Here is an 11,842-nt window from a genome sequence, read left to right as displayed (position 1 = left end):
AAAAAAAAAAGAATCTCACAGCTTAGGCTGGCTTTGAATCTTTTTTTTTTTTTTTTTACTTATGTGGTACTGAGGAATCAAACCCAGGGCCTCATGCATGCAAGGCTCTACCACTGAGCCACCTTCCCAGTCCCTGGCTTTGAATCTTGAACTGTGATCCATACATCTCCCGGAGTGGCTAGAATTGCAGGCATGAACTACCAGCACCCAGCTGGAGCCACTGCTTTTTTTTTTTTGGTCGGTAGTGGGGCCTGAACTCTGGGCCAGGCCGCTGTCCCTTAGCTCTTCAGCTCAAGGTCAGCACTCCACCACTTGAGCCACAGCGCCACTTCTGCTTTTTCTGCTTATGTGGTGCTAAAGAATCGAACCCAGGGCTTTGTGCATGCAAGGCAAGCACTCTACCACTGAGCCACCTTCCCAGCCTGTCCCGACCCGCAGGACTTCAGCAAGGGCAATGAACTTAAGCGAGAAGGAATGAAGGGACAAGAGACACGAAGAATGACAGCAAGACAGGGGTTCTGATCAAGCTGCAAATTTTTATTTTCCACACAGGGGTATTTATATGCTTGGAATAAGGAAGCTTTTTCATTGGCCGTTAAGGAAGCTTTTTCATTGGCCGTAGCAGTGCAGGATGGTTGCTTAGGGCAGGATGAGGGTCGGATTCTGTAACCTCAGCCTCAAGATGTTCCAATGAGATAGTCAAGCCTATTATGTTGAGAGACTCAACTTTGGCTCCGACACCAACCCTCCAACCACTGCTTTCCACTGCTTTTAAGCCACTGCTTTTAAGAAAGTTTACAGCATTTCTCTGATTGCATCTCATTCGGTTTCAAGAAGTAGACAATTAGCATTTTTTTTTTTTTACAATTAGCATTTTTCTTCTTGAGTTTTTGTTTCTCGTCTTTAAACACATCGCATTTCTACTTTATCCTGTGGGCACTCTTTGCCAGCTTTACTTTTACTTCTGCTGGTTACCAAGCACTGGAGGGCCCAATGGTACTCTCCATAGCCCTCTCTTCTACTTTCATTTTTTTTTCCCCCAAGGGGAGCAAGTTACTGTGGTTTAAACTCACAACTGCTAAGCAGACACTCCACTACCACTTTAGTCACTCTCTCCCCCTTTTTTTTTTTATGGTGGGTCATGGGGCCTGAACTCAGCCTGGGCTCTTCAGCTCAAGGAAGCGTTCTACCACTTGAGCCACAGCATGACTTCTAGCTTTTTCTGCTTATGTGGTGCTGAGGAATCAAATCCAGGGCCTCATGCATGCAAGGCAAGCACTCTACCCCTGAGCCACATTCCCAGCCCATCCATGAGACTCTTTTTTTTTTTTGTTCCTTTGTTTTTTTTGTGTCTGGTCCTGGGGCCTGAACTTTGGGCCTGGGCGCTGTCCCTCAGCTCTTCAGCTCAAGGCTGAGCGCTCTACCACTTGAGCTACAGCGCCACTTCCAGTTTTCTGGTGGTTTATTGGAGATAGGAGTCTCACAGTCTCTCCTGCCCGGGCTGGCTTTGAACAGTGATCCTCAGATCTCAGCCTCCTGAGTAGCTAGGATTACAGGCGTGAGCCACCAGCGCCCGGCTTAGTAGAGCACTTTCTGAGCATGTACAAAACCTGAAAACAATCCTGCTCATCCTTCTCCCAGAGACTATGTGTACATGTTTTAATAATAATAATAATATACAATATGTAATATAATAATACTGTAGAAGAGTAAACTGGAGGAAGTAATGTACCTGCTCTATAGGGAACAAATGTTAAGTAATACTTCCTGGAAAAACAGGAATTCAGAAAGAGGTCAACACAGACATAGCCATGCAAGTAGTTCAGTTAAACTTCACAACTGAGGAACCTATCCCTGTTCCTGGATGTCTGTGGATACCAGGCTACAAGAAATGAGTAAGACATTTCCTTAAAGGAAACTCCTTTTTCCTCCATAAATACAAGCTTACCTTGTTGCAATATTTGGTGCCAAGCAGTGTACTAGTCATACACCATCACACTTAAACCTCACACTCATTCTATGAAGTAGTACTCATCACTCATCTTTTATAGATTAGAAACAGGATTAAAGAGATTAAGTAATTTACTGATGCTCAAATAGCCAGTAAATGGTGGCACCAAGTTCAATCCCTGCTCATCCATCTCCCAGAGACTATACTTGTATTTTATGAACTAGGAGAAGAAATGATGGATTTTGCTAGGTGCATGTCTTGGAAAGACTACCCTGAGATAATTCAAAACATAACAAGCAAGTAATTTTCAGTGACTATTAAGTCCCAGGTCCTGCTTATCTCACCAACTCCAGTAATAACTCTGTGAGACTGTAGTATTGCCTCCTTTTTACAAACCAGAAAACAGGCTCAAAGACCTGGAATTAGTCAGGTTATATTGCATGTGTCACACTAATCTTATCTGATGTGGTTTATGTAGCAACATCAGGATCAACTCCTTTCTTCTGTCCACAGAGGAAGTATCTTTGTTTAGCACTCTTCAGTTCCTCCCTCCTTCCTTCCCTCCCTTTCTTCCCTCCCTCCTTTCCCTCTTTCTCTTCCTCCCTTCCTCCCTTCTTCCCTCCTTCCCTCCTTCCTTTTTTTTCTCTTTCTTTTTTTCTTTGTTCTAGAGAGTGAATTCAGAGCCTTGTATTTGCTAGACAAGCACTCTACTACGCGAGCCACGCTTCCAGTCCTTTTGTTTTTACTTTAGGTTTTCAAATAGTTTCTCCTACGTACTTTGCCCTTGGCTGCCCTACACAGGCAATCTTTCTGTCTCTGTCTTCAAGTAGCTGTGATTACAGGCATGTGCCCCACCCCCACTCCATGCCTAGCCCATTGCCTAGGTGCCGAACTATTATGCCAACCTCTGGGTCCTGAGAGGAAGGAAGAGAAGTTACTGCAATTAGCAACTGATGGTGAAACAGGGAATCCAGAAAGGTGTGTGCTGACCACTCCTTCCCTCAGTCATGCTATCTCTATGCCAAGTCCTGCCCTTTCCACACTGGACTGTATAATAACACCCCCACCACCAGGCTTCTCCTCTGAGAAGACTTTCTGGAGAACTTCCCACCCACCAAGGGTCCAGGTTCCTCTTCCAGGGAGCTCTCCAAGCACGTTACTATTTCTGTCTTCTCTGGTAAATATCTGCATCTGTATCTGCCTCTGTGCTCCATGGGCCTCTTTAGGGCAATATCTGTGTGGCCCTATTTTTTTTTTTTCTTTGTCGGCCATGGGACTTGAACTCTGGGCCTGGGCACTGTCCCTCAGCTCTTCAGCTCAAGGCGAGCCCTCTACCACTTAGCTACAGTGCCACTTCTGGTTTTCTGGTGGTTTTTTGGAGATAGGAGTCTTACAGTCTCTCCTGCCTGGGCTGGCTTTGAACCGCGATCCTCAGATCTCAGCCTCCTGAGTAGCAAGGATTACAGGCGTGAGCTACCAGCGCCCGGCTGTGTGGCCCTATTTATGTCTTAAATATTTGTATGGCCTCAGAATTTTGCTTAGCAAGTCTCTCTTTATTAGTATTGTCATTTGTATCGTGTGTGCGCGTGCGCACGTACACGTGCATGAAGATGCAGACACACACTTGTGCACATGCGTGCATGCTTATGCGTTCATGCACTAGTGCTGGGGATTGAACTCAAGGCCTGGGCACTGAATTTTAGTTTTTTGGCTCAAAGCTGACACTCTACCACTTGAACCACAGCTCCATTTCTGTTTTTTTTTTTTTGCTCAACTGGAGATAAGAGTTTCACACAGTTTTCTACCTGGGCTAGCTTTGAACTGAGATTCTCAGATCTCAGTCTCCTGATTAGCTAGAATTACAGGAGTGAGCCACTGGTTCTTGGGTAAGTGTCACTGTCCTTATTTTTTTTCCTCCCTCCCTCCCCCTCCTCTCTGTCTCTCTGCCACTCTGAGCTCTTTTGCTCAAGGCTAATACTTTACCATTTAAGCCACAGCTCCATTTCTGGGTTTTTAGGGGTTAATTGGAGATAAGAATCTCATGGAAGTCAGGCACTGGTGTCTCAAGCCTGTAATCCTAGCTACTCAGGAGACTGAGATCTGAGGATCACACTTCAAAGCCAGCCTGGGCAGGAAAGTCCGTGAGACTCTTATCTCCAATTAACCACCAGAAAACCGGAAGTGGTGCTGTGCTGGCCTTGAGCTGAAGAGCTGAGAGACAGCACCCAAGTCCCATAACACACACACACACACACACACACACACACACACACACACACACATCTCATGGACTTTCCTCCCTGGGGAGTCCTCAGATCTCAGCCACACCTGGCAGTAACACTTTTATAGAGTCACATCTCACACACACACACACACACACACACACACACACACACACACACACATCTCATGGATTTTCCTCCCTGGGGAGTCCTCAGATCTTAGCAGCATCTGGCAGTAACACTTTTATAGTTAGTGCTGGGAATGAAGCTCAGGGCTTCACATCTTCTACTAGGCAAGCTATCCACTAAAAAGTCCCCAGCCCTTAGTATCACTTAAATTTTTTTTGCTACATGTGCTTGCTGTGGCCTACTTTCTCTGAGATTTAGGTGCTTTTACCCAGTTTTCCACTCAAATCCTTATTCTATGTTGTGTTCTACAAAAACCTTCCAGAATAGAATATTGAGAACCAGAGAGAAGCCAGTAAAACCCATTATAAATATGGCTGCAATAGCTTCACTTCCTGGGTCATGTGACTCTTCCCTCAGTTATCATATGACACACTGGGTCATCCACCTCAGTGTGCCGGAATGAAATCTGCAGGACAAGCTCAGTTCCTCCAGCAGTAGTAGATTATATAAAATTCACACAGATACCTGCATTCTTGGTTTTATTTAGTGAGTCCTTTATCAGTTTGAACCTCGGAAACTCCTGGAAGTCTTCTTTCTCAGCAACCCCGAAGCAATGATATTTTCAAGCCCTCCAGGAAAGGTAAGTGGCAGGTTTCTGGTTACTTTGCTTTGGAATTCATTGAGTAGATGATCTTTTCGACACAGCCATCATGGCTCTTTCAGCAAAGCACTGACGAGAGGTGGGAAGGATCAAGCTTGAAATGGGCAGAAAAGGATGAGGAGAATCTTCCTGGTGTGGGCAGGAGGCTCTCACCAGCAAAGGGAGGACTGCACCCTTATAAGGAACACTATAGGGATGGGTATGTGGCTTAGTGGTAGAGTGTTTGCCTCACATGCATGAAGCCCTGGGTTGGATTCCTCCATACCACATCAACAGAAAAAGCGGGAAGTGGTGCTTGAACAAAAGAAGCTCAAGGACAGTGCCTAAGCTCTGAGTTCTAGCCCCAGGACTGGGGGGAAAATATATATATATATATATATATATATATAAACTAGACTGTGGGCACCCATAGACTGCCAAATACTGACCAGGAAAGTATTGAAGTAAAAAGAGGGGGCTTGCCTTCTACTCATTTCTCATCCTGTTCTTAGGAGTGTCCCAAACACTGGAGCTGGGGAGGCATCGTGGCTTCCAGTCTCATGGGATTGCTTCTACTTCAGGCAGTGTCATGGACATCAGGTGAGACAAGCGGAGGAAGGGGGCACTGAGCACCCTTCTGTCTTCCAGTGGTACAGTTTCAGTAGTGGCTCAGCCAACATTTATGAGTGATTGAGAGCAACCTGGGGTAGGAGAAACAACTTTTTGAAATCCATGTTTATTCTAATCAGCACATCCATTTCCTTCATCCACCCCCTTCAGCTCTTGCTCCTGCTTCTGCTCCTCCCTTGCAGGTGCCCGTCCCTGCATACCTAAAAGCTTTGGCTACAGTTCAGTGGTCTGTGTCTGCAATGCCACATACTGCGACTCTCTTGACCCCTTAACCCTCCCTGCCCCTGGTAACTTCAGCCGATATGAGAGTACACGAGGTGGACGTCGGATGGAGATGAGTATGGGAACCATCCAGGCCAATCGCACGGGCACAGGTAATTACTATGCTCCTTACCTCAGAGCCAGGTTGGGTCCCTGTCATAAGTCCACGTCATACCAGTGGCCACCATGGAATTTTTCCTCTGTGTGCTAACAGGCTTTCTTTTCTCACGGTATCCTTAGGACTTCTACTGACCCTGCAGCCAGAAGAGAAGTTCCAGAAAGTGAAAGGATTTGGAGGGGCTATGACAGATGCTACTGCTCTCAACATCCTTGCTTTGTCACCCTCTGCCCAGAATTTGCTCCTGAAATCATACTTCTCTACAGAAGGTGAGGAGAGAGACATAGCACCATTATCACCGGAGCCTCACACTTGCTAGGCAGGTTCTCTGCTATTTGAACCCACACATTCCTTTAGTTATTCTGAGCCAGCCCTTTATTGCTTTATTTATTTTTCAGGTAGGGTCTTGCATTTTTTACCTAGTGCTGATGTTGGATTGCAATCTTTCCACCTATGCCTCCTGCTTAGCTGGGATGACAGGCATGCACCACCATTCCTGGCCAGATGGTTAAGATTGGAATCTTGCCAAGCGCTGGTGGCTCATGCCTATAATCCTAGCTATTCAGGAGGCTGAGATCTGAGAACTACTGTTCAAGCCAGCCCGAGCAGGAAAGTCCCTGAGACTCTTATCTCCAATAAACCACTAGAAAACCGGAAGTGGTGCTGTGGCTCAAGTGGTAGAGCCTTGAGCTGAAGAGCGCAGGGACAGTGCCCAGGCCCAGAGTTCAAACCCCACGACCGACAAAAAAAAAAAAAAAGATTGGAATCTTGCTGATCTTTTGCCTTTAACCATGATCTTCCCTATCTCTGTCTCCTGAGTAGCTGAGATTACAGATATAATCTTACCTAGCCATGGTTCTTCTGTTCTTCTCTTCCTGCCTTTGCAGCTGCCTCCTTTTGGTGGCATTAGGCATATGAAATCAGGCCTGAATATTTGGTTCCTCTCTAAAGGCCAGTAAAATAAAATTGCCCTGTCTTAGGCTCAGAGGGCTTGTGCTTCATCTGGGTCCTGGCCTCTATATTGCCCCACCTAGAGCCCCAGGTTTGCTCTGGCTCTAAGATTCTATTTCAGACTGGCAAGTGATAGAAGTTCCAGCAAGGAGCAGTGACTCAAACCTGTAATTCGAGCTACTTGGGAGACAAAGATTGGGGAATCATGGTTCAAGGCCAGCTTGGCAAAAAGAAGTTTATGAAACTCCATGTCAACCAGAGAGAGAGAGAGAGAGAACCCCCAAGTTCCATATTCTCCTATTGGACTCCCATACCTTGGGCATGCTTTTCTGTAGGAATTGAATATAACATCATCCGGGTACCTATGGCTAGCACTGACTTCTCTATCAGCACTTACACCTATGATGACTCCCCTGATGACTTCCAGCTGCACAACTTTAGCCTTTCAGAAGAAGACACCAAGCTCAAGGTGGGCATTCTGGCTGCCTCAGGCCCTGATGACATTGTAATCTGGGGGTCCAGTTAGGGCAATGTATAAAGATGATAAACTTTCTCTGCTTCCTGTTCTGTCCTGGGATTGGGAGGGTAGGAGATGATGGCTAGACCTGATGTGCAGGTTAGGCTAGTCCATCTGTGTTCCAAGTCTGGGTATCTCTCTCCTTGCTATGTGTGCCTCTAGATACCCCTGATTCACAGAGCCTTGAAAATGACCCAGCGCCCCATCTCCCTCTTCGCCAGTCCCTGGACATCGCCTACTTGGCTCAAGACTAATGGGGCAGTGAATGGAAAGGGGACACTGAAGGGTCAGCCAGGGGATATCTACCACCAGACCTGGGCCAACTACTTTGTCAGGTAAGAAATCAGAATGTCAAGGGTGTCTGGACCAGCTTTTCCTTTGGACACCATAGCCTATGTCCCACCCCTGGACTTGGGTCCATTTTAGACCTGCCTTTCCTAGTTCATTTTTACCTTCTCAACCTTTGAGACTTAGGGCTATCAGTTTCCCTGCTCCATCAGGATTCCTATTCCTTGGGGTCCTGGTCTGTTCTTTTAGCCATGATCACTCATGTTCTTTCCTCTGCCAGGTTCCTAGATGCCTATGCTGCGTACAAGTTAAAATTCTGGGCAGTGACGGCTGAGAATGAACCTACTGCGGGGCTGATTACTGGGTACCCTTTCCAATGTCTGGGCTTTACTGCTGAACACCAGAGAGACTTCATTGCCCATGACCTGGGTCCAGCCCTTGCCAATAGTACTCACCGCGATGTCCTGTTGCTCATGTTGGATGACCAACGCTTGCTGCTCCCCAGATGGGCAGAAGTGGTAAGGGTCATGACCTCCATGAAGACCCCAGTGTCCCAAAACTATAGCATACAAATGATTGGCTCCAAATTTAAGAGTACCTTTCCTGTTCAACTTTTCTTTTCTTTCTTTTTTTTTTTTTGGTCTGTCGTGAAGCTTGAAATCTGGGCCTGGGCACTGTCCCTCAGCTCTTTAGCTCAAGGCAAGCACTCTACCACTTCAACTACAGTACCACTCCCTTTTTTTTTTTTTTTCCTGAGTGGTTTGTTGGAGATAAGAGTCTCACAGACTTTTCCTGCCCAGGCTGGATCCTCAGATCTCAGCCTCCTGAGTAGCTAGGATTATAGGCATGAGCCACCAGCACCTGACTGTTCAACTCTTTTTTTGTTTTGTTTTGTTGTCAGTTATGGGACTTGAACTCTGGGCCTTGGAGCTCTCCCTCAGCTCTTTAGCTTAAGGCAAGCACTCTACCACTTGAGCTACAGCGCCACTTCTGGTTTTCTAGTGGTTTATTGGAAGAGTCTCATGGACTTTCCTGCCCGGGCTGGCTTTGAACCTTGATCCTCAGATCTCAGCCTTCTCAGTATCTAGGATTACATGCATGAGCCACCGGCACCCAGCTTCAACTCTTCTTTTTGTTACCAGTACTAGGGCTTGAACTCTGGGCCTGGGTGCTGTCCCTGAGCTCTTTTGTTCAAGGTTAGTGCTCTACTACTTGAGCCACAGCTCCACTTCTTTTTTGGTGCTTAATTGGAGATAAGAGTCTCAGACTTTTCTACCCAGGCTGGCTTCAAACCATGATCCTGAGATCTCAACCTCCTGAGTAGTAAGAATTACAGGCATGAACCACGAATGCCTGGCTTCTGTTCAACTTTTTTTTTTTTTTTTTTGCCAGTCCTGGAGCTTGAACTCAGGGCCTAGGCACTGTCCTTGAGCCATTCTGTGCTCAAGGCTAGCACTCTACCACTTGAGCCACAGCACCACGTCTGGCTTTTTGTTTATGTGGTGCTGAACCCAGGGCTTCATGCATGCAAGGCAAGCACTCTACTTCTAAGCCACATTCCCAGCCCTGTTCAACTCTTGATTACTAGGACACCCTGGGCTAGGGCTAGGGGCCCAAGCTCTGAAGACCCCTGGGTGGTCACTGTAACCCCTTCTAGTTGTATCCATCTTAGTGCCTACTTCGTGAGAATCCTAGCTCCTTTTCCAGAATCCTCTGTGCAGGTTTCTGGGCCAGTGGTTCCTGTTTCTCAGTGGTCCTTTCCTGTCCCTGGGCAGGTACTAAAAGACCCAGAGGCAGCTAAGTACGTTCATGGCATTGCTGTACACTGGTACCTGGACTTTCTGGCTCCAGCAAGATCCACCCTGGGGGAAACACATCGTCTGTTCCCCAATACCATGCTCTTCGCCTCTGAGGCCTGTGTGGGCTCCAAATTCTGGGAGCAGAGTGTACGTCTGGGTTCCTGGGATCGTGGGATGCAGTACAGCCACAGCATCATCACGGTGAGCCAACTATCTTCCTCCCATAAAGCAGACCATAATAGATAGCTTCCTACAATCTCCAAAGGTTGACAGGTCTTCCTCCTCAACTGCTAGTTTACCCTTTGGGGCAATTCTGAGACGCCATGATCATGCCTTACCTTTCCTTCACAGAACTGTAGCCCATACATAGCCTCTTACTACATGTTTGGAGCCAAGCTAGACAACTGCATCTGCCACCAATTTCTTGGCCCCCCTCGAGATGCCCCACCTTCAGTCTCCTTCACAAGGCTGAGGCACGTGCCTTCTCTGAGGATCTCTCGTGTTGAATATTTCTTTGCCCTTGTTCCTACTGCAGAACCTTCTCTACCACGTGTCTGGCTGGACAGACTGGAACCTTGCCCTGAACCCTGAAGGGGGACCCAACTGGGTCCGCAACTTTGTCGACAGTCCCATCATTGTGGACATTGCCAAGGATACGTTTTACAAACAGCCCATGTTCTACCACCTTGGCCACTTCAGGTGAGTTGAGGAGGGTGCCACCATGCCACACCAAGCCTATCATCTGCTGCATCAGGCTTACATCACCCTAGACGAGCGAGCAGGAAGGTGCATAGGTGGGAACCTCAGGAGAGGCACACCCCTTCTCTCTTGCACCATGTAGGCAGGAAGTGATTAGGTGGTACTAGAAACAGATAACTCTGGTTATTAGAAGCTGGCACTGGGATGTGGGAGGGTAGGAGCAGGGCCCAACAACACATCTGGAGAACTTAAGAGTTAGAGCAGAACTGGGATTATAGACTTGTACCACCACACCCAGCCTTGCTTTGTTTTACGAGCCTTGTTCTGTGTTGTTCAGGCTGGACTTGCAACTTGCTGTTCTCCTTCAGCTTCCAGAACAGCTGATACTATAAACATGTTAGCATGCCAGCCTTAGGGCAGAGCTTTGGCAGGACTAAAGAGGCGGTGAGAGGTTAAGAAGGAGAATAAACTCTTAGATGAGGATTTTTTTTTTCTTGCCAGTACTGGGGCTTGAGCTAGGGACTAGCTATTGCTAGGTACTGTCCCTTAGCTTTTTTGCTCAAGTCTAGCTCTCTTATCACCTGAGTTACAACTCCATTTCTGGGGATCTGCTTGTTAATTGGAGATGAGAGTTTCATGGACTAGGGCTGGTTTTGAATTGCCACCCCCGGATCTCAGCCTACTGAGCAGCTAAGATTGTAGGTATGAGCCCACTGGGTGCCCAGCTTTAGATGAGGGTTTCATGGGTGGTACTCTAAGGTGCTGGACTGAGGTCTCAGATGATGCCTGTTCCCACATGCAGCAAGTTCATTCCTGAAGACTCCCAGAGAGTGGGGCTTGTGGCCAGTGAGAAGAATGACTTGGACACAGTGGCACTGATACGACCTGATGGTTCTGCAGTTGTGGTGGTGCTAAATCGGTAAGGACAAGGGCAGGGGAAGGTCTGGGCTGAGATGAAGTATTGGGCCTCAGCAGCCTCACTCTCAGCTACTCTTTCCCTCCTCAGCTCTTCTAAGGATGTACCTCTTACCATCAGTGATCCTGCTATAGGATTCCTGGAGACCGTCTCACCTGGGTATTCCATTCATACCTACCTGTGGCGTCGCTAGTGATGGAGCAGACACTCAAGCAGATACCTGGGTTCAGCATGGACATTAAAAGGACAGTCAGCTCATGTCTGTGACTGAATAGGGCACAGTAGGGCCAGTGTGAGCTTACAGTGACACAGGCTCAGGGGTAGTGGTTTGGGTGATTCACTCTCCTCTCTAGTAGGTACCAGGGGCTGGAGGCCTCTAAAGAAAAATCAGAAAGCCCTAATGTGTCCCTGCCCCTCATGCTTGTAGAAGTGTGTGCAATGTACTAGTTGCCCGTGGAAACTGGGCCTAGGCCCAGGGTGAGCTCACTGTACAAACAAAGATGGTGGGGGAGGGAGGTGAGCAGAGGAGACTGGGAAGGCTGAACCCAAAACTGGGGATTGTTTGTCTTTCCTGGAGATGGAGACTGGGCCCATGCAGGAGCAATGTCAGCATCAAAGCTAAAGCAATTTCAGAAGCCTAGTGCCAGTGGGTAGGCTCAAGCACCCAGGGCCCCAGCTAAAGCACAAGCTGAGACAATGGCAGCACATTTAAGGAGAAAAG

At 47.5% G+C, this 11,842-nt stretch overlaps 1 protein-coding gene across 2 annotated transcripts in view; it reads left to right on the top strand.

The window, feature by feature from the left end:
* Positions 1 to 11,379, top strand: part of Gba (glucosidase, beta, acid) — a 13,473-nt gene extending 2,094 nt beyond the window's left edge. Inside the window, exons 2-12 of one of the 2 annotated variants that reach the window (XM_013015286.1) lie at positions 4,850 to 4,942; positions 5,455 to 5,542; positions 5,755 to 5,946; positions 6,074 to 6,220; positions 7,238 to 7,371; positions 7,582 to 7,754; positions 7,988 to 8,225; positions 9,483 to 9,707; positions 10,042 to 10,205; positions 11,008 to 11,124; positions 11,212 to 11,379. In XM_013015286.1, coding sequence (XP_012870740.1) covers positions 4,916 to 4,942; positions 5,455 to 5,542; positions 5,755 to 5,946; positions 6,074 to 6,220; positions 7,238 to 7,371; positions 7,582 to 7,754; positions 7,988 to 8,225; positions 9,483 to 9,707; positions 10,042 to 10,205; positions 11,008 to 11,124; positions 11,212 to 11,314 — 1,608 coding nt within the window. In that variant the 5' untranslated portion in view covers positions 4,850 to 4,915 and the 3' untranslated portion in view covers positions 11,315 to 11,379. Of the gene's footprint in view, positions 1 to 4,753; positions 4,943 to 5,454; positions 5,543 to 5,754; positions 5,947 to 6,073; positions 6,221 to 7,237; positions 7,372 to 7,581; positions 7,755 to 7,987; positions 8,226 to 9,482; positions 9,708 to 10,041; positions 10,206 to 11,007; positions 11,125 to 11,211 lie in introns of those variants that run through there. The other variant, XM_013015285.1, reaches the window with a different exon arrangement.
* The last annotated feature ends 463 nt before the right edge of the window (positions 11,380 to 11,842 follow it).

The sequence above is a fragment of the Dipodomys ordii genome, unplaced genomic scaffold, assembly GCF_000151885.1.
Source record: "Dipodomys ordii isolate 6190 unplaced genomic scaffold, Dord_2.0 Scaffold26, whole genome shotgun sequence".
Classification (NCBI taxonomy): domain Eukaryota; kingdom Metazoa; phylum Chordata; class Mammalia; order Rodentia; family Heteromyidae; genus Dipodomys; species Dipodomys ordii.
Note: the sequence above shows the minus strand (reverse complement) of the source record. Positions and strands in the feature narration are given on the sequence as shown.